Raw genomic sequence first — 19,522 nt, 5'->3', positions numbered from 1 at the left:
TCCCCGCCTCTTACCATCCAAAAATCGCTGCCGTTGTGTCCTTGGGCAGGACACTTCACCCTTTTCCCCCGGTGCCACTCACACCGGTGAATTGAATGATGAATAAGTGGTGGTCGGAGGGGCCGTTGGCGCAAATTGCAGCCACGCTTCTGTCAGTCTACCCCAGGGCAGCTGTGGCTATGAAAGTAGCTTACCACCACCAGGTGTGAATGATTGATGGGTTCTACATGCAAAGCGACTTTGGGTACTTAGAAAAGCGCTATATAAATCCCAGTTATTATTATTATTATTCTCAGTATTTGAACAGCAAATGTGAAAATTCCGCGATTTTGAATAAAAATAATCTAAAACTGGTGAAGTTAAATGGAAAATAACTTTATAGTATAATCACTGAACATATAACAATTTAATAGATTTTTTTTCTTATTACATTTTTTTTCTTTCCATGATGGCAGGTGAGGCCCTGCCTCACCTGGCTCCAGTGACCGCACGTCACTGATATATATATATATATATATATATATATATATATATATATACATATATATATATATATATATATATATATATAATTTTAAAACACGTTTTTTTAATGAAATTGTCAGCATAATTTTAAAAATTACGTTCACAAAATTCAAACAAAAAAATTCAGACCCATAATAAAGACACAAATTAACCTCCATACTCGAAGCTCTCAAAATAAAAAATAAGATATACTTAAAATATGAATAAATTATAGTTAATTGAAAAATAAAATAACACCAACCTATGAATGTATTTGAAATATTACAACCATGATAAACATGAACATTCATATTTTCTTACAGGCAGAATTTTTGACACACTATGCAGTTAAACAATCACATTATTATTATTTTTATTTTATTTTTCCATGGGAAAAAACAACAGTAAAAATGTAAGAAAAAAAAGAGCAAAACAAATGTTAAGTAATAAAGAAAGCTAAAATGTTCTGACTTTTTAGCATTTTTAAAAATAAAAATATATATCAAAATGGCCCCTGCAGACTTTGAGTTTTCAGTGGAAAAAGTGAAAAAGTTTGGACACCCCTGAACTAAAGTATCGTTTTTTGATTTGAGAGTCAACATTAGAGCATAAAGATCCGGTATCGATATTACAGTATCGCTCCTCACGTCCCTGCTTGAACGCCCCTAACTTGGCATCTCGGTCCTCAGCGTCCTGGGCAACCAAGACGGGTTCGAGTGCTACGAGCTGCAGGTGTGCGTCAAGGACTACTGCTTCGGCCGGGCCGACCGCGTGGTGGGCGTGACCGTGATCCAGCTGAGGGACATCGTGGAGAAGGGCAACTGCGCCTGCTGGTGCGCGCTCGCCCAGAGCATCCACATGGACGACACCGGCCTCACCGCCATGAGGATCCTGTCGCAGCGATCCAACGACGACGTGGCCAAGGAATTCGTGCGGCTTAAGTCGGAAACGCGGTCGGCCGAGGAGGGCAGATGAGGTTTCCTTCCTTTTTTGGACGTAGATTTTAAAAATTTCACGCACACACTTTGTGTTGCTCCACTCCACCTAAGTGCGCCCTGCCCCCCCCTCCCACTGTGTTTGATGCCTTACATGTCCACACTGTGACCGTGGTCTGGATGGAACTTCCTTTTAATAACGGATGAGTTAAATGTGTGCCTTGTGGACGTCCCCGAGTCACATGACAAATGTTATTATGGTCTGGCCCGTCCGTCGTATTTATTTTTTTATACAAGTATTTATTTTCACCTCGGTGAGTTTGCACATGTTACAAGTGAAGTAAACGTCTTCAACGTCCACGCGAAGGTAAGGGGGTTGATTATTTTTGCAACGCAGTTTGCTGGAAATGATGGAAAGCGTCACTCTACACAGAATTGCCACAAAATAACATTTTAGGATATGAAGAATCCCCTTCCTACTGGAATTAAATATTTATTGATTTTTTTTTAAAGGTTTTTAATCCTTTTTTTTCTTTCTTCTGTCTTGATTCAAGTGTTGACTTATTGATGGTTTACATAAAGACGGGTGGCCAATGGAAACAGAATATTTCATGTTTGAATTCGTCACCCGTCCTGAATGATTGATATCTGCCCCTGCTCTTAGTGGCCTTATTGTGATGGAAAACCTTCCTTTATGTTTTTACAACTTATTAAAAAAATCCTACTTTAGCCTGAGAGGGTGGCGACCTCATTGCCCTTTCTCCCTTCCTTTATTTGATCTCTTTTATCGTTGCTTGTATTATTACACATGTGTCTTTTTGTAATCCCCTCTAATTTTGTAAATGTTATGGTATTTTCAAATGATGGATAACATTAATTATCGAGTTGGTTTAAAGTCGATTGTAAGATTGATTAAACTGGTAATGAAGGATATAGAGAGCTAATAGATATGTCAAATACTGTACATGCTCCTTGTGCCATTTTCTTCTTGAAATGTATTTTGTTAACTTTTACCTCAAGCGCTAACAAGATCGATGTGTCAATAATTGTGTACTTTTTGTCACTTGTTGCTGTCATGTAAACATTCCGATCATTCATTTTCTATAAAGTACAAAACTATCAAACAAAAAAAAAAACTTGCAAATTTCCTCATTCAATAAAGCAACTGGGTTTTTTAAGCCAAACTTATTCAAAATAAATTCCAAGTTCTTGCCTTATTTGTTGCCAGTCGTGTTGCACGCACCCGATTTGGCATCTGTTCACCCTTTTTTTTTATACGCATCATGCTAGTGGGCAGAAAACAAAAAATACAGTCTGTGAGGGGGCGTGGCCTGCGGACCTGCAGAAAAACGGGATGTGCCAGGAGCCGGCTTCGAGATGAGCGACAGGTGCGTAGATGACACAGCTTAGAGGGCGGCGGCGAGTGGCCCTCCACAGAAGAAGTGGAAGAAGAAGACAAAGACAAAGAAGAAAAAGACAAAGAAGAAGAAGAAAAAGACAAAAAAGAAGAAGAAGAAGAAAAAGACAAAGACAAAGAAGAAGACAAAGACAAAGAAGAAGAAAAAGACAAAGAAGATGAAATGGAAGAAGACAGAGAAGAAGAAAATGAAGAGGAAGAAAAAGAAGAAAAAGCCAAAGAAGAAGTAGAAAGACAGAATAAGAAGAAAAAGACAAAGAAGGCAAAGAAAAAGAAGAAGACAAAGACAACGAAAAAGACAAAGATGAATAAAAAGAAAAAGAAGATAAGAAAAACACAAAGAAGAAGAAGAAAAAGACGAAATGGAAGAAGACAGAGAAGAAGAAAAAGAAGAAGAAGAAGAAGAGAAAGACGAAATGGAAGAAGACAGAAGAAGAAAATGAAGAGGAAGAAAAAGAAAGACAAAGAAAAAAACTAAATGGAAGAAGACAGAGTAGAAGAAAATGAAGAGGAAGAAAAAGAAGGAGAAGAAAAAGACAAAGAAGAAGACTAAGACAAAGAAGAAGAAAAGACAAAGAAGAAGAAAAAAACAAAGAAGACAAAGATGAAATGGAAGAAGACAAAGATGAAATGGAAGAAGACAGAAGAAGAAAATGAAGAGGAAGAAAGAGAAGGAGAAGAAAAAGACAAATAAGAAGAAAAAGACAAAGAAGAAGAAAAAGACAAAGAAGAAGAAAAAGATGAAATGGAAGAAGAAAATGAAGAGGAAGAAAAAGAAGGAGAAGAAAAAGACAAATAAGAAGAAAAAGACAAAGAAGATGAAATGGAAGAAGACAGAGAAGAAGAAAATGAAGAGGAAGAAAAAGACAAAGAAGAAGAAGAAAGACAGAATAAGAAGAAGACAAAGACAAAGAAGAAGACAAAGACAACGAAAAAGACAAAGAAGAAGAAGACAAAGATGAATAAAAAGAAAAAGAAGATAAGAAAAACACAAAGAAGAAGAAGAAGAAAAAGACGAAATGGAAGAAGACAAAAGAAGAAGAAGAAGAAGAAGAGAAAGATGAAATGGAAGAAGACAGAAGAAGAAAATGAAGAGGAAGAAAAAGAAAGACAAAGACAAAGACAAAGAAAAAGAAAAAGACTAAATGGAAGAAGACAGAGAAGAAAATGAAGAGGAAGAAAAAGAAGGAGAAGAAAAAAACAAAGAAGAAGACTAAGACAAAGAAGAAAAAAAGACAAAGAAGAAGACAAAGATGAAATGGAAGAAGACAAAGATGAAATGGAAGAAGACAGAGAAGAAGAAAATGAAGAGGAAGAAAAAGGAGAAGAAAAAGACAAATAAGAAGAAAAAGACAATGAAGAAGTAAAAGACAAAATGGAAGAAGACAAAGATGAAATGGAAGAAGACAGAGAAGAAGAAAATGAAAAGGAAGAAAAAGAACAAGGAGAAGGACAAAAAGAAAAACAAGTGAAAAATGAAGAGAAGACCGGGGCCGCAGGTGGACCTGGCCGTCCTCACTTCCCGCTCCCTCGGGAAAAGGGGGGAGTAGGCAGCCGGCTTGCGTCTGGCGGTGGAGGTCTGTGGAGAGGCGGAGCCGGCAGTCCGACAGCGAGGCAGGGCACACCGGAGCCCGGCCCAAGATGGCGGCGAGGAGGCGTGGACAGCGAGCAAGTGGTGAGGCGGGCGGCAGCCGGAAACGTCAGAGAGAGAGAGAGAGGCGGAGATCATAGAAGAAGCCAAAGAGAAGCGGATGCTGAGCGAGAGAGAGCCACATGGAAGACGAAGACATGTGGGGACACGGCAAGGCTGAAAAGCAACCCGTAGAGACTTTTAACTTATTGAAAAATAAAATAAAGTCTAACCTGCGCAACAATGTCCTTCCTTGGTGGTCCTGAGAACCCGCACGACAGCAAGAAACTGTCACACAGTCACTTCCGGGCCAATTTAAACCACACCCACCAAATTTTTGAAAAAAATAAATATTTGTACATACACTATATTGCCAAAAGTATTTGGCCATCCATCCAAATGTTTAGAATCAGGTGTCCTAATCACTTGGCCCGGCCACAGGTGTATACAATCAAGCACTTAGGCATAGAGACTGTTTCTACAAACATTTGTGAAAGAATGGGCCGCTCTCTGATTTCCAGCGTGGAACTGTCATAGGATGCCAACTGTGCAACAAATCCAATCGTGAAATTTCCTCGCTCCTAAATATTCCAAAGTCAACTGTGGGCTTTATTATAAAAAAAAGTGAAGAGTTTTGGGAACAACAGCAACTCAGCCACCAAGTAGTAGGCCACGTAAACTGACAAGAGAGGGGTCACCGGATGCTGAAGCGCATAGTGCAAAGACTTTCTGTCACCACTTCAAGATGGCGGCCGAATTTCTCGCGTCACAGCAGCCAATGCTGCGTCTACTTACAAGACGTCCATGTAATACTGTTGCTATTGTGGCGGTAATATCCACGACTTCCTGCTTGAGGGACAAGAGTTTATCAACAATATAAGTAAACAGTGTCCTAGGTGAGTAAAGCGGTGTGATGCGTTAGTCTTAATGTAACAATTCAATTATGTCATGTAAATGTATATTATAATGTTGTATTATTGGTATGATTACACAAAATGTGTACGTTACATGAAAATACCTGAATGTTGTTCAATGTTTTGTCTAATGTGGAACCATTATGTCCTTGTCCCTCCTACTGCATTAATTATTGTGACACCTGCCTGTCTATATATGTTGGACACGCCCTTCTACTTCCCTTTAGTCCACGATAACGACAGAGGTAGGCGTCCATGCGGCGACAGAAAAGTGCATTTATTGTTTCGTTAAGACCTTAAAGTTCACTATTTCTTGTTCTGTGCTGTTATATTTGTGTACGGGCTCGACGATATCAGAAAAATATTGACAACGTTCGTTTTTCCTGTATTGTCAGATCCCTTAACACAGGTAAAGCGCAGCTGAACAGCGACCCCTGGTGTCGGGCGTGTTCATTACAAGCTACACACAACGCAGAGGAAGAGACCACCGGTTACATGCACACCTGATTTTCATGGACATAGGCGTTACCTGGCAACCATTGTGTTTGTCTGTTGTCATGGAAACGTCGGTCTCAGGCCCCCTTTCCAGGAACATTGACAGCCGAGGGCATGGTAATGAAAAATCTGGTGAAAACAATGCATTTTAACAACAGCCATTGCTCAACTTCTTATCAATACAGTTTGAAATGCGGCAGAGAAAGCGTAAATCAAGCCAAGTCAAGGAAGTGGTTTAAATATACAAAACCCAAAACCAGTGAAGTTGGCACGTTGTGTAAATGGTAAATAAAAACAAAATACAATGATTTGAAAATCCTTTTCAACCTATATTCAATTGAATAGACTGCAAAGACAAGATATTTAACATTCGAACTGGAAAACTGTGTTATTTTTTGCAAATATTAGCTCATTTGGAATTTGTTTCCTGCAACATGTTTAAAAAAAGCTGGCACAAGTGGCAAAAAAGACCTGAGAAAGTTAAGGAATGCTCATCAAACACTTATTTGGAACATCCCACTAGTGAGCGGGCTAATTGGGAACAGGTGGGTGCCATGATTGGGTATAAAAGCAGCTTCCGTGAAATGCTCAGTCATTCACAAACAAGGACGGGGCGAGGGTCACCGCTTTGTGAACAAATGCGTGAGCAAATTGTCCAACAGTTTAAGAACAACATTTCTCGACGAGCTATTGCTAGGAATTTAGGGATTTCACCATCTACGGTCCGTAATATCATCAACAGGTTCAGAGAATCTGGAGAAATCACTGCACGTAAGCGATGAAATTACGGACCTTCGATCCCTCAGGCGGTACTGCATCAAAAAGCGACATCAGTGTGTAAAGGATATCCCCACATGGGCTCAGAAACACTTCAGAAAACCACTGTCAGTAACTACAGTTTGTTGCTACATCTGTAAGTGCAAGTTAAAACTCTACTATGCAAAGCCAAAGCCATTTATCAACAACACCCAGAAACGTCGCCGGCTTCCCTGGGCCCGAGCTCATCTGAGATGGACTGATGCAAAGTGGAAAAGTGTTCTGTGGTCTGGCGAGTCCACATTTCAAATTGTTTTTGGAAACTGCGGACGTCGTGTCCTCTTGAACAAAGACGAAAAGAACCATCCAGATTGTTATAGGCGCAAAGTTGAAAAGCCAGCATCTGTGATGGTATGGGGGTGTATTAGTGCCCAAGACATGGGTAACTTACACATCTGTGAAGGCACCATTAATACTGAAAGGTGCATGCAGGTTTTGGAGGAACACATGTTGCCATCCAAGCAACGTTATTATGGACGCCCCTGCTTATTTCAACAAGACAATGCCAAGACACGTGTTACAAGAGCGTGGCTTCATAGTAAAATAATGTGGGTACTAGACTGGCCTGCCTGTAGTCCGGACCTGTGTCCCATTGAAAATGTGTGGCGCATTATGAAGCCTAAAATACGACTAAGGAGACCCCAAACTGTTGAACAACTTAAGCTGTACATCAAGCAAGAATGGGAAAGAATTCCACCTGAGAAGCTTAAAAAATGTCTCCTCAGTTCCCAAACGTTTACTGAGTGTTGTTAAAAGGAAAGGCCATGTAACATAGTGGTAAAAATGTGTTGCTGCCATTAAATTCTAAGTTAATGATTATTTGCACAAAAAAAGTATGTATCTCAGTTTGAACATTAAATATCTTGTCTTTGCAGTCTATTCAATTGAATATAAGTTGAAAAAAATTGCAAATCATTGTATTCTGTTTTTATTTACGAATTACACAACGTGCCAACTTCACTGGTTTGGGGTTTTGTAGATGGATCCAAATATAGATACCACCTGCATATATTATGTTGTTTACAATTGTTTATTTTGCACTATTGAATTTATTTTTGATTATGGTGTGTAATAAAAGATTTAAAAGGAGAACAATCAGGAATTCATTCTTTTTAAAAAAAAGTACGAGAGAGCAACACCGAAACCCCAAACTTGTACAAGTTGCAGTTTCACCACAAATGTATTGAAAAATATATTCAAAATTAAACCAAACTTGAGGAGTAAATCATCAAGCAAGTGATCAAATCTTAAAATATTAGCACTGACAATCACTAACTCTGTAATTTGATCATTCTCTCATGTTGGATGACAATAAAGCGCTCTATTATATTCTACCTGATTTAATGATTCATGTATTTGCAACCACTAGATGGCAGTATTACTCTGCAAACATGTTCCTGTTGCCAGTTGTCTTAAAATACCGATAGTTCTTAGTTTGACCTTATTTTGGGTTTTATTTAGTTATATCATGCTTAATTTAGCCTTAAGAAGGTTAAAATGTTAAAATCTTATCTAATTCACTTAACAAATGATTCCCCTGACAAATAATGTAGATATTAAAACTAATTTAAAAACAGCAAAGTCGCCAATAAATATATGTGATATACAGCCAGAAGATATTGGGCTGATAGTAGGCAGGAGTGAGCGATACTGCGAGTTTTGTGTAGTAATACGATTATGAATGGGTTCCAAATTTAGTACAGACCGAATTCTACCTGGATGCAGATTAACTTAATATCAAAGTTTATTTAGATACCCTTATTGCATGTGTCGTCCACACCAACAAAGCAGGCATGCCTAATAGAAAGCGCTCAAAAGTAAGGATCCACTTTTCAAAATGCCCTAGCTCGATGCTAATTTACAATATATATGACATACATGCTACCGATGAGGTGAAATCAACATCTCCAAATTTGGTCATAAAAACTACAACTAAGATGCACGTCACAAACAGCTGTTGTGTAATAAATACAATGCTGACTTTATAAACACTTTGTCGGACTCAACAAAAGACAAGACTGTCACAGTCAACTTACTGGCAAAGACTACTTCCCGACTATGGCAACACACCCAGGACAACGTGAAATTATTGTATAATATATATATATTATATACGTTTAAGTCAGGACTTTGGGAAAGTCATTCTAAAACCTTAATTCTAGCCTGATTTAGCCATTCCTTTACCACTTTTGACGTGTGTTTGTGGTCATTGTCCCGTTGGAACACCCAACTGCGCCCAAGACCCAACCTCCGGGCTGATGATGATAGGTTGCCCTGAAGAATTTAGAGGTAATCCTCCTTTTTTTTATTGTCTCATTTTCTCTCTGTAAAGCACCAGTTCCATTGGCAGCACAACAGGCCCAGAGCATAATACTACCACCACCATGCTTGACGGTAGGCATAGTGTTCCTGGGATTGAAGGCCTCACCTTTTCTCCTCCAAAAATATTGCTGGGTATTGTGGCCAAACAGCTCCATTTTTGTGTCATCTGACATCACATGGACAAAGATAAGACCTTCTGGAGCAGGCCTGGGCAATTATTTTGACTAGAGGGGCCAAATTTAGAGAAAAAAATATGTCTGGGGCCCGGTATATCTATTTTTAGGAACACTAATACAAAACCTCCCAATAATGTCTGATTGAATGCTAAAAAAAGTTATAATTAAAGAATGCGGGACTTACAATATTGCCTATGAACGATAATACACTGAATATTGACAACATATGCAAAAGCGCAGATTCCGACCATTGAAATACTTTGTGTAGTTCAGGGGTCGGCAACCCAAAATGTTGAAAGAGCCATATTGGACCTCAAAAAATTAAAAGCCATATTACATACAGATAGTGTGTCATGAGATATAAATTGAATTAAGAGGACTTAAAGGAAACTAAATGAGCTCAAATATAGCTACAAATGAGGCATAATGATGCAATATGTACATATAGCTAGCCTAAATAGCATGTTAGCATCGATTAGCTTGCAGTCATGCAGTGACCAAATATGTCTGATTAGCACTCCACACAAGTCAATAACATCAACAAAACTCACCTTTGTGCATTCATGCACAACGTTTAAAGTTTGGTGGACAAAAAGAGACAGAAAAAGAAGTGGCATAAAACACGTCCTAGAAAGTCGGAGAACGTTATACATGTAAACATACTACGGTGAGTTCAAGGACCGCCAAAATTAGTAGGACAAAACGGCGCTCGCCAAATACTCGAATCAGTGAAGCATGTTTAATATAAACAGTGTGCTTTATAACAATTAGGGAGGTTTGTGTCATGTTTGTCCTCCTACAGAAACCATATTAAAATAAAATTAAAAAAAATGTTCCTCATCTTTTTCTATTTTCCATACATTTTTGAAAAAGTTCCAGAGAGCCACTAGGGCGGCGCTAAAGAGCCGCATGCGGCTCTAGAGCCGCGGGTTGCAGACCCCTGGTCTAGTTCAATACTTACGGTAATTTGAAAACATCACTACACATCATAATGGCAGCTACACTTTCCATCTTAAAGATCTAAAAAAATATATCTGATTTTTAGGAACACTAATACAAAACCTCACAATAATGTCTGATTGAGTGCTAAAACGTTATGACAGACCCCCTTAAAAAACGGAATGGAATTTTTATTTTTTTAATTAAATGAGACACCCAGAATGTACATGAAAATAAATAATGTGGGATTCACAACATTAACTATGAACGATAAAACACTGAACATTGACAACATATTTGACAATCAAGCGAAACGCAACAAAAATGCAACAAACACAGCGAAATATGAACGCGAAGGGTAAAATCGATCTTAAATATCGAAAAAAAATGGGGGGGGGCCAGATTGAAAAGCTTAACGGGCGCATGTGGCCCCCGGGCCTTAATTTGCCCAGGTCTGTTCTGGAGGAAAGTTCTCTGTATTCACATTGCTGTATGTATACTTTTGACCCAGCAAATGTGGCATACTTGCCAACCCTCCCGAATTTTCCGGGAGACTCCCGAAATTCAGCGCCTCTCCCGAAAACCTCCCGGGACAAATATTCTCCCGAAAATCTCCCGATTTTCAGCCGGAGTTGGAAGCCACGCCCCCTCCAGCTCCATGCGGACCTGAGTGAGGACAGCCTTTTTTTCAGGACGGGAGGACAACAGGGTGACAAGAACTAAATCATCCAGACTAGAGATAAATTGTATTATTATGTTTATCTTACCTAAAAATAAATCAATTTATTAATTAAAAAAACTAAAAAACTAAATACATTTTTGCTATATTTTACTAAAAACATAAGAATTAATTGTATTTTATTTTGTATTTTTTCTGACTCCTTCTTACGTCCAGCCATAGAATTATACCGGTACATTAAAATAAACATATTTGAAATAATAAATTTTAAATTATCATAATAATTCATTTAAAATGACCATATTTAATTATTTAAAAATGGCTTGTTTATCAACAACTTTAGCATTTTATTCATTACATTTTGAAGCTCTCAGAAGCCAAGTTACGTTATATTCATGCAAGTTTGAAGTATCAATTATCTAAACACAGTTTTGTTTGCATATTTTCGGGATATATACATATATATATATATATATATATATATATATATATATATATATATATATTAGAGATGCGCGGATAGGCAATTATTTCATCCGCAACCGCATCAGAAAGTCGTCAACCATCCGCCATCCACCCGATGTAACATTTGATCAGAACCGCATCCGCCCGCACCCGCCCGTTGTTATATATCTAATATAGACGATGCAAGGCATTAGTGAGGTTATAAAGCTTTTGCCTGTTAAAGAAAGGAGACTGATCCAATGCAGCACAGACATTCGCGTGCCACGCTGTCACGGCCCAGACGCACACCAGTGCGCAATCATATGGGAGCCGCGCTGAGCGCACCTCCAAGCGCATCTCGCTGCCGGCGACGGCCGGGTATGGGGCCGACGCTCCAGCGCCATCCATTTTCAGGGCTAGTTGATTCGGCAGGTGGGTTGTTACACACTCCTTAGCGGGTTCCAACTTCCATGGCCACCGTCCTGCTGTCTATATCAACCAGGGTGAGCCCCACCCCTTTCGTGAGCGCACTGCGCGCGGAGTGACCCCTGTTACGTGCCCCCGGCAACAGGGGTGGCGGGCAGGTAAGCTGCGCGGGCGGAGCGCGCGGAGTGACCCCTGTTACGAGCCCCCGGCCACGGGGGTGGCGGGCAGGTAAGCTGCTTACCTGCTGCGCGTGACGCCGGCCGCGGCGAAGGCGGACGAGGCGGGGTGTCGGTGCGGTGGGCGCGGTGGTGACCCTGGACGTGCGTCGGGCCCTTCTCGCGGATCGCCTCAGCTACGGCTCCCGGTGGGGCCCTCTCAGGGGAAGGGGCCTCGGTCCCGGACCCCGGCGAGGCGTCCCTTCTCCGCTCCATAAAAGTGTCCATCTCTTTTTTTTTTTTTTCTTCTGTTGTGGCATATGCAGCAGGTGCCTGCTCGTTTTTCGTATGTGGGTAACATTTAACTATGTATATATATTTCCGAATTGGTTTAACTGCCACCCGCCTGAATCTATTTAAAATCTAATTTTTTTTAATTTTAACCGCCCGACCCGACCCGTGGATAAAATCAAATTTTTTTTAATTTCATCCGCCCGATCCGTGGATAATCCGCGGACTCCGCGGTTGTGCCCGCAAACCGCGCATCTCTAATATATATGTATATATATGTATGAAATACTTGACTTGGTGAATTCTAGCTGTCAATATACTCCTCCCCTCTTAACCACGCCCCCAACCACGCCCCGCCCCACCCCCCGACCATGCCCCCACCCCCCACCTCCCGAAATCGGAGGTCTCAAGGTTGGCAAGTATGAAATATGGTCACATTTTCAGTAGACCCATAATAAATTCATAAAAGTTCATGAATGTTTTTTGTGACCAACATGTATGTGCTCCAATCACTCTATCACAAAAAAAATAAGAGTTGTAGAAATGATTGGAAACTCAAGACAGCCATGACATTATGTTCTTTACAAGTGTAAACTTTTGACCACGACTGTACAGTGTTGAAAATAACCATACAAAGAGATATCAATGCCCTTACGCGGGTATCGACCCAGTGCGACCCTTAATATCGACATTGTCGATACCCGTATCGACCCTCCCACCCCCTCCTACTCACAGCAGCAGGTGAGCGCCAAGCATCGCGTCCCCAAGGCGAGAGTAGCGGAGCGCCGTCATGGGCAAGCTTCAAGAATTTGACATTACTTTCGCCAACAACAAGGTGGTTTACAGTCCGGGGGAGTCTATCAGCGGAACGGTGAAAATACGAATCAGCAACTCCCTGCAGTACAAAGGTAATGTTTGTGTCAGTTTTCTCGAAGGAGTCGAGTGTTTTAGTCGGGGAGGGAGTCGCGCAGGGATACTTGAATGTTGACAAAGTTTTACCTTCAACGGTGGTGCTGGCGGACGTGCGGAAGACGAATAGACGGTGTTGTTCGGTTCCACGATGATAATTGTCACGGAGGATTTTCTCGCAATGGCAAGTTGTGGATATTTTTGTTTTTTACTCTGACAACATTTTCTTTATCTGGCTTCGGAGCCAGTTGGTGGTTTTTGGCTTTATCTCGACGTTTAAAAAAGTCACATCCTGGTCTATACATCCTGCCTGAGACATGCTTCTACTTGTTGTTTACTTGTTCAGTTTCACATCCTGTGAAATAGGTTCTAAACACAGGTGTCAAACTCAAGGCCTGGGGGCCAGATCTGGCCCGCCACATCAATTTGTGTGGCCCCTGAAAGCGTGTAAATAAAGTGCATTATCTTTTCTTAATAAATGTATTACTAAAGTAAATGTACTGTGTACAATTACCTATATTTACACTTTAATCATCTCTAATAATAAAACAAAATATTATATCAATCAATCAATGTTTACTTATATAGCCCTAAATCACGAGTGTCTCAAACAAGCCACAACAACATCCTCGGCTCAGATCCCGCATCAGGGCAAGGAAAAACTCAACCCAATGGGACAATGAGAAACCTTGGAGGGGACCGCAGATGTTGGTGACCGGTGCAATGGACGTCGAGTGGATCTAGCATAATATTGTGAGAGTCTAGTCCATAGTGGATCTAACATAATAGTGAGAGTCCAGTCCATAGTGGATCTAACATAATAGTTTGAGAGTCCAGTCCATAGTGGATCTAACATAATAGTTTGAGAGTCCAGTCCATAGTGGATCTAACATAATAGTGAGAGTCCAGTCCATAGTGGATCTAACATAATAGTTTGAGAGTCCAGTCCATAGTGGATCTAACATAATAGTGAGAGTCCAGTCCATAGTGGATCTAACATAATAGTGAGAGTCCAGTCCATAGTGGATCTAACATAATAGTTTGAGAGTCCAGTCCATAGTGGATCTAACATAATAGTGTGAGAGTCCAGTCCATAGTGGATCTAACATAATAGTGAGAGTCCAATCCATAGTGGATCTAACATAATAGTGTGAAAGTCCAGTCCATAGTAGATCTAACATAGTAGTGTGAGAGTCCAGTCCATAGTGGATCTAACATAATAGTGTGAGAGTCCAGTCCATAGTGGATCTAACATAATAGTGAGAGTCCAGTCCATAGTGGATCTAACATAATAGTGTGAGAGTCCAGTCCATAGTAGATCTAACATAATAGTGTGAGAGTCCAGTCCATAGTGGATCTAACATAATAGTGAGAGTCCAGTCCATAGTGGATCTAACATAATATTGTGAGAGTCCAGTCCATAGTGGGGCCAGCAGGAAACCATCCCGAGCGGAGACAGGTCAGCAGCGCAGAGATGTCCCCAACAGGTGCACAGACGAGCGGTCCACGCCGGGTCCCGACTTTGGACAGCCAGAGCTTCATCCGTGGCCACCGAACCTGTGCACCCCCACCCTTCCACGAAGGAGAGGGGGGCAGAGCAGAAAAGAAACGGCAGATCAACTGGTCTAAAAGGGGGGTCTAGTTAAAGGCTAGAGTATACAAAAGAGTTTTAAGATGGGACTTAAATGCTTCTACTGAGGTAGCATCTCCAACTGTTACCGGGAGGTCATTCCAGAGTACTGGAGCCCGAATAGAAAACTATATATATATATAGCCCGCAGACTTTTTTTTGGGCTCTGGGAATTACTAATAAGCCGGAGTTCTTAGAACGCAGATTTCTTGCCGGGACATATGGTACAATACAATCAGCAAGATAGGATGGAGCTAGACCGTGTAGTATTTTATCATCATACATTTCAAAACAATGTTATTGTTAAAAAAAAAAAAAACATATGTGTGAATGCATTGGACAGGGTGCTTAAAAACCTTGAAAATGCTTGGATTTTAATGTTGTGTTTTTAAGGTTTGAAAAATGCTTGAATTTTGGATGCTTTGCAGCATTCACACATTTAAGATAAATACTTAAATATCTGCTTGACTTCAAAGCAAGTAATCCAACAGACTGTTCATGTAAAAATTTAACAGTAAACATTTTTTACAGTAAAATCCACTTTCTATATAGAGTAATAATACACTATAAAACACAACAACTGTAGATTTTACAGTTTAAAAAACTTGCATGAATTTTTACGTTAAAAAAACCCACCAGTGGTACCGTTTTTCCATTCCATTTAATTTTATTTAATTTATTTATTTTATATGCTGTAAAAAAAAAAAGAAGAAGCACGGTACAATTCTGGCGACTGAACTGCCTGTTTTTAACAGTACAATCTAAAGAGTTGGTCTTGTACAGCGTACATAAATAATTATACACATGTTTTACATCGGGGCGGTATAGCTCGGTTGGTAGAGTGGCCGTGCCAGCAACTTGAGGGTTCCAGGTTCGATCCCTCCCGTCACTGCCGTTGTGTCCTTGGGCAAGACACTTTACCCACCTGCTCCCAGTGTCACCCACGCTGGTTTAGAAAAAAAAATGTAGCTTAGGTATTGGGTTTCACAATGTAAAAGCGCTTTGAGTCACTAGAGAAAAGCGCTATATAAATATAATTCACTTTTATTTATACACATTTCTATTCACACTGTATATTATTCACTGTTGAACGCGGCCCTCTGAGGGCAGCAATAGCTGCGATGTGGACCTCAATGATAATGAGTTTGACACCCCTGATCTAAACATATCCACATATGCATTCAACTGGTGTTCTGTGAAAGTATCAAATAGCTGTCCATAATGATAATCAATATGTAGGCTTGTAAAGTAGATATACTCTGGAAGTGACATGTGTCCATTGTGTGACACTGATTTAAGGGCATAGTAGAGCACTGCTGTCACCTTTCTACTAAAGCTCTTTTTGTAAGCGACCCTGCTTCATTTACAAAACTGGTGTCAAACTTAAGGCCCGGGGGCCAGATCTGGCCCGTGATATCATTTTATCTGGCCCGCAAACACCTGGAAATGGTATGTGTCAGTAAAGTACATAATATTTTCTCACTAAATGTAATTGATTTTTGACAGAAAATAATATATGTACTGCTTGAAATTGCATACCTTTTAAATAGAGATGTCCGATAATATCGGCAGTCCGATATTATCGGCCGATAAATGCTTTAAAATGTAATATCGGAAATTATCGGTATCGGTTTCAAAAAGTAAAATGTATGACTTTTTTAAACACCGCTGTACGGAGTGGTACACGGACGTAGGGAGAAGTACAGATCGCTTAATATCTATGGCTTTTCACACTCACAAGTGAATGCACAGCATTCTTGGTCAACAGCCATACAGGTCACACTGAGGGTGGCCGTATAAACAACTTTAACACTGTTACAAATATGCGCCACACTGTGAACCCACACCAAACAAGAATGACAATCACATTTCGGGAGAACATCCGCACCGTAACACAACATAAACACAACAGAACAAATACCCAGAAGCCCTTGCAGCACTAACTCTTCCGGGACGCTACAATATACCCCCCCGCTACCCCCCCGCCCTCAAACCCGCCCACCTCAACCTCCTCATGCTCTCTCAGGGAGAGCATGTCCCTAATTCCAAGCTGCTGTTTTGAGGCATGTTAAAAAAAAATAATGCACTTTGTGACTTCAATAATAAACATGGCAGTGCCATGTTGGCATTTTTTTTCCATAACTTGAGTTGATTTATTTTGGAAAACCTTGTCACATTGTTTAATGCATCCAGCGGGGCGTCACAACAAAATTAGGCATAATAATGTGTTAATTCCACCACTGTATATATCGGTATCGGTTGATATCGGTATCGGTAATTAAGAGTTGGACAATATCGGAATATCGGATATCGGCAAAAATGCCATTATCGGACATCTCTAATGACAACCTTTTTCCAAAACACTGTGGAATGTGAGATATAACAGGATAATGCATACATTAATCATTTGTTTTTAAAACGCTTACAAAAAAGTGGTACCCCAAAAATTTACTGTGGGACCCCATTTTTATGACTTGATGGCCATTTTGAAAATTCCCAGCGCCAACACTGGCACATCCCATTTAAAATAGCGGACTTTTAAATGAGGATTATGTTGGTTTAACTGCCCGTGCGTGTCATGTATCGTTAAATACAGTTTAACACATGAGATAATGTTGCACGTTGTACTATGCAAATTGTTGCATACTACAATGCCTCTAGCAGTGTGTTTCTGCATGTGTGCACACTATGTGCATGCACGTGTACGAAAGGGAAGATTGACACTTAAGTTTTCCGCACGTGTGCATGTGTCTTACATATACATACATTAGGGATGTCCCGATCCAGGTTTTTGCACTTCCGATCCGATACCGATATTGTTTTTGCATTTCCGATCCGATACCGATACTGACCGATACCGGCCTATCCGAGCATGTATTAAAGTTTAAAGTTATTTAGCCTACTTAGTTGTCAGAATCATGTTGAAAAGGGTTTTAGTACTCTTGATAACAACTAGCCAGCTGAATTAGGGGAGTTTGAATAATACACAATGGTTGGTAACAAGAAACTGACCTGTTTATTCAAGGATAAACACAAAATAGACAAAATTATACATGACAAACAGAAATGGCATCATTGAACTAGGGCTGGGCGATATGGCCTTTTTTTAATATTGCGATATTTTAAGGCCATATTGCGATACACGATATATATCTCGATATTTTGCCTTAGCCTTGAATGAACACTTGATGCATATAATCACAGCAGTATGATGATTCTATGTGTCTACATTAAAACATTCTTCTTCATACTGCATTAATACATGCTACTTTTAAACTTTCATGCAGAGAAGGAAATCACAACTAAAAAAAAATCACTATTTTTTTCATACGGTGTTGATGTGGAAATGTTTGCCTCGGCATTTTGATGGTGTGGGCGTGTGGCACCGAATGGAGATAAGCGTCTCGACAGACGTTACAATATTTGAACAATGATGACGAAAACTGTTTTCTCTGTCGTGTCCGTGTGTCGAAAATTGTTATGCGCTTATTTTTTTATTTGATTTTGTGCGTGGCATAGATTTGCCGTGCGCAGAGGACGCTTGAGCAGGCGCGCACCTTAGCGGCTGCGCTAGCATCACAGCTAACGTTAGCCATGCTGCTACCTCGCTCTCTGCTGGGAGAGGGCGTATACGTATGTGACGTATGACGTGACAGTATGTGACGTGTGTAAGAAGGTGCGCTCGCTGTCTGTGAGAGGGAGACACAGGAAAGAGTGAGAAGAGCCTGTCGTGTAATGCCAGCAGCTAAAAGCAACTGCGTGAGAATCCACAGACCTGTGGATGTGTTGAAGGTGTGCTGGAAAATGCGGAACGGAAATTAGGGAGCAGCAGAAAAGTGGAATGTATTATTTAAATCGGTGCGTTGGAAAACATGGACCGGAGTTTTTTTTAAACTGGATCTGGATCGGCATTTTCCCATGCCTTGCCGATACGCATTCTTTTGCAAATATCGGCGGCCGATCCGATCCAAATATCGGATCGGGACATCCCTAACATACATGTAGACATAAAGAGCTGTGAGCACAATGACATTGTTTAAATAATATTGGCAGTTTGTGTAAATATTATACGGTAAGCAGTGTTTCCCACAGGACGGGCATCTATTTGCGGTGGTGTGGTCGGGGGGCGGGGGGGTGGCGGCGGCAGCGGCGATGACCAAGAAGAACGCGGAGTTGGAATATAATTACAACATTTTATGTACATATTTATATACAGATTTGAACAATTAGTGATTCACTGAAATATATTTATTAATTGTGGTTCTTACAAAAAATATATCTTATAAAATATAAAAGCTAAAATGTCTCTTAAAGCTCTGCCCCTTTAATTAGTGAATACTAAATAATTTAACTTTAGCCTACTACTACAACCATATTATTTACCAGCAACATGAAGTGAAACAGAGGCAGAGGTGTCCTGCCACAGTCAGTCAACCTCCTCCTGTTGCTGAACAGGTCGCACCTGTGGTCCGGACTGTAGGCCTACCTCCTCTCCAAGTCGAGCCCTTTTCGGCCGTTGAAAATATTTTTCTATACTCATCTGTGTGAAAGAGTGAACATCCAACATTAGAATTTATTACTAACGAGCAGAACCGCTCTATGTACAGTGCCGTCTAACCTTAAGCGGCAGCAGCTCAACACATGCAGGGTTCAACGTTAAGGTTTTTTCTACTTGCCCGACTTCTCAAATCTTCTTGCCCCAATATTTGTACTTGTCCTGCCTAGGTTTTTTTCTGGCTGTGTAGTGCTCATGGCTTATATCTTACTAAAATCCTTCCCGTTGACTATTTACAACACTACACAGTATTTATTATTATTATTATCTATAATTACATTTAAA

The 19,522-nt window shown here is 40.3% G+C and overlaps 2 protein-coding genes across 13 annotated transcripts in view; both read left to right on the top strand.

Moving 5' to 3' along the window:
• LOC133619663 (protein unc-13 homolog B-like) overlaps positions 1–2,867 on the top strand; it is a 172,137-nt gene extending 169,270 nt beyond the window's left edge. For all 9 annotated transcript variants that reach the window (XM_061980854.2, XM_072915346.1, XM_061980851.2 and 6 more), the window contains one exon: positions 1,194–2,867. In XM_061980854.2, the coding sequence (XP_061836838.2) occupies positions 1,194–1,479 (286 nt within the window). In that variant the 3' untranslated portion in view covers positions 1,480–2,867. The remainder of the gene's footprint in view (positions 1–1,193) is intronic.
• A 6,089-nt stretch (positions 2,868–8,956) lies between these two features.
• Positions 8,957–19,522, top strand: part of arrdc1b (arrestin domain containing 1b) — a 108,186-nt gene continuing 97,620 nt past the window's right edge. For 2 of the 4 annotated variants that reach the window (XM_061980843.2, XM_061980841.2), the window contains exon 1: positions 12,865–13,051. In XM_061980843.2, the coding sequence (XP_061836827.2) occupies positions 12,934–13,051 (118 nt within the window). In that variant the 5' untranslated portion in view covers positions 12,865–12,933. Of the gene's footprint in view, positions 9,001–9,080; positions 9,106–12,864; positions 13,052–19,522 lie in introns of those variants that run through there. The other 2 variants (XM_072915344.1, XM_061980842.2) reach the window with 2 other exon arrangements.

The sequence above is a fragment of the Nerophis lumbriciformis genome, linkage group LG20 (genome assembly GCF_033978685.3).
Source record: "Nerophis lumbriciformis linkage group LG20, RoL_Nlum_v2.1, whole genome shotgun sequence".
Classification (NCBI taxonomy): domain Eukaryota; kingdom Metazoa; phylum Chordata; class Actinopteri; order Syngnathiformes; family Syngnathidae; genus Nerophis; species Nerophis lumbriciformis.
Note: the sequence above shows the minus strand (reverse complement) of the source record. Positions and strands in the feature narration are given on the sequence as shown.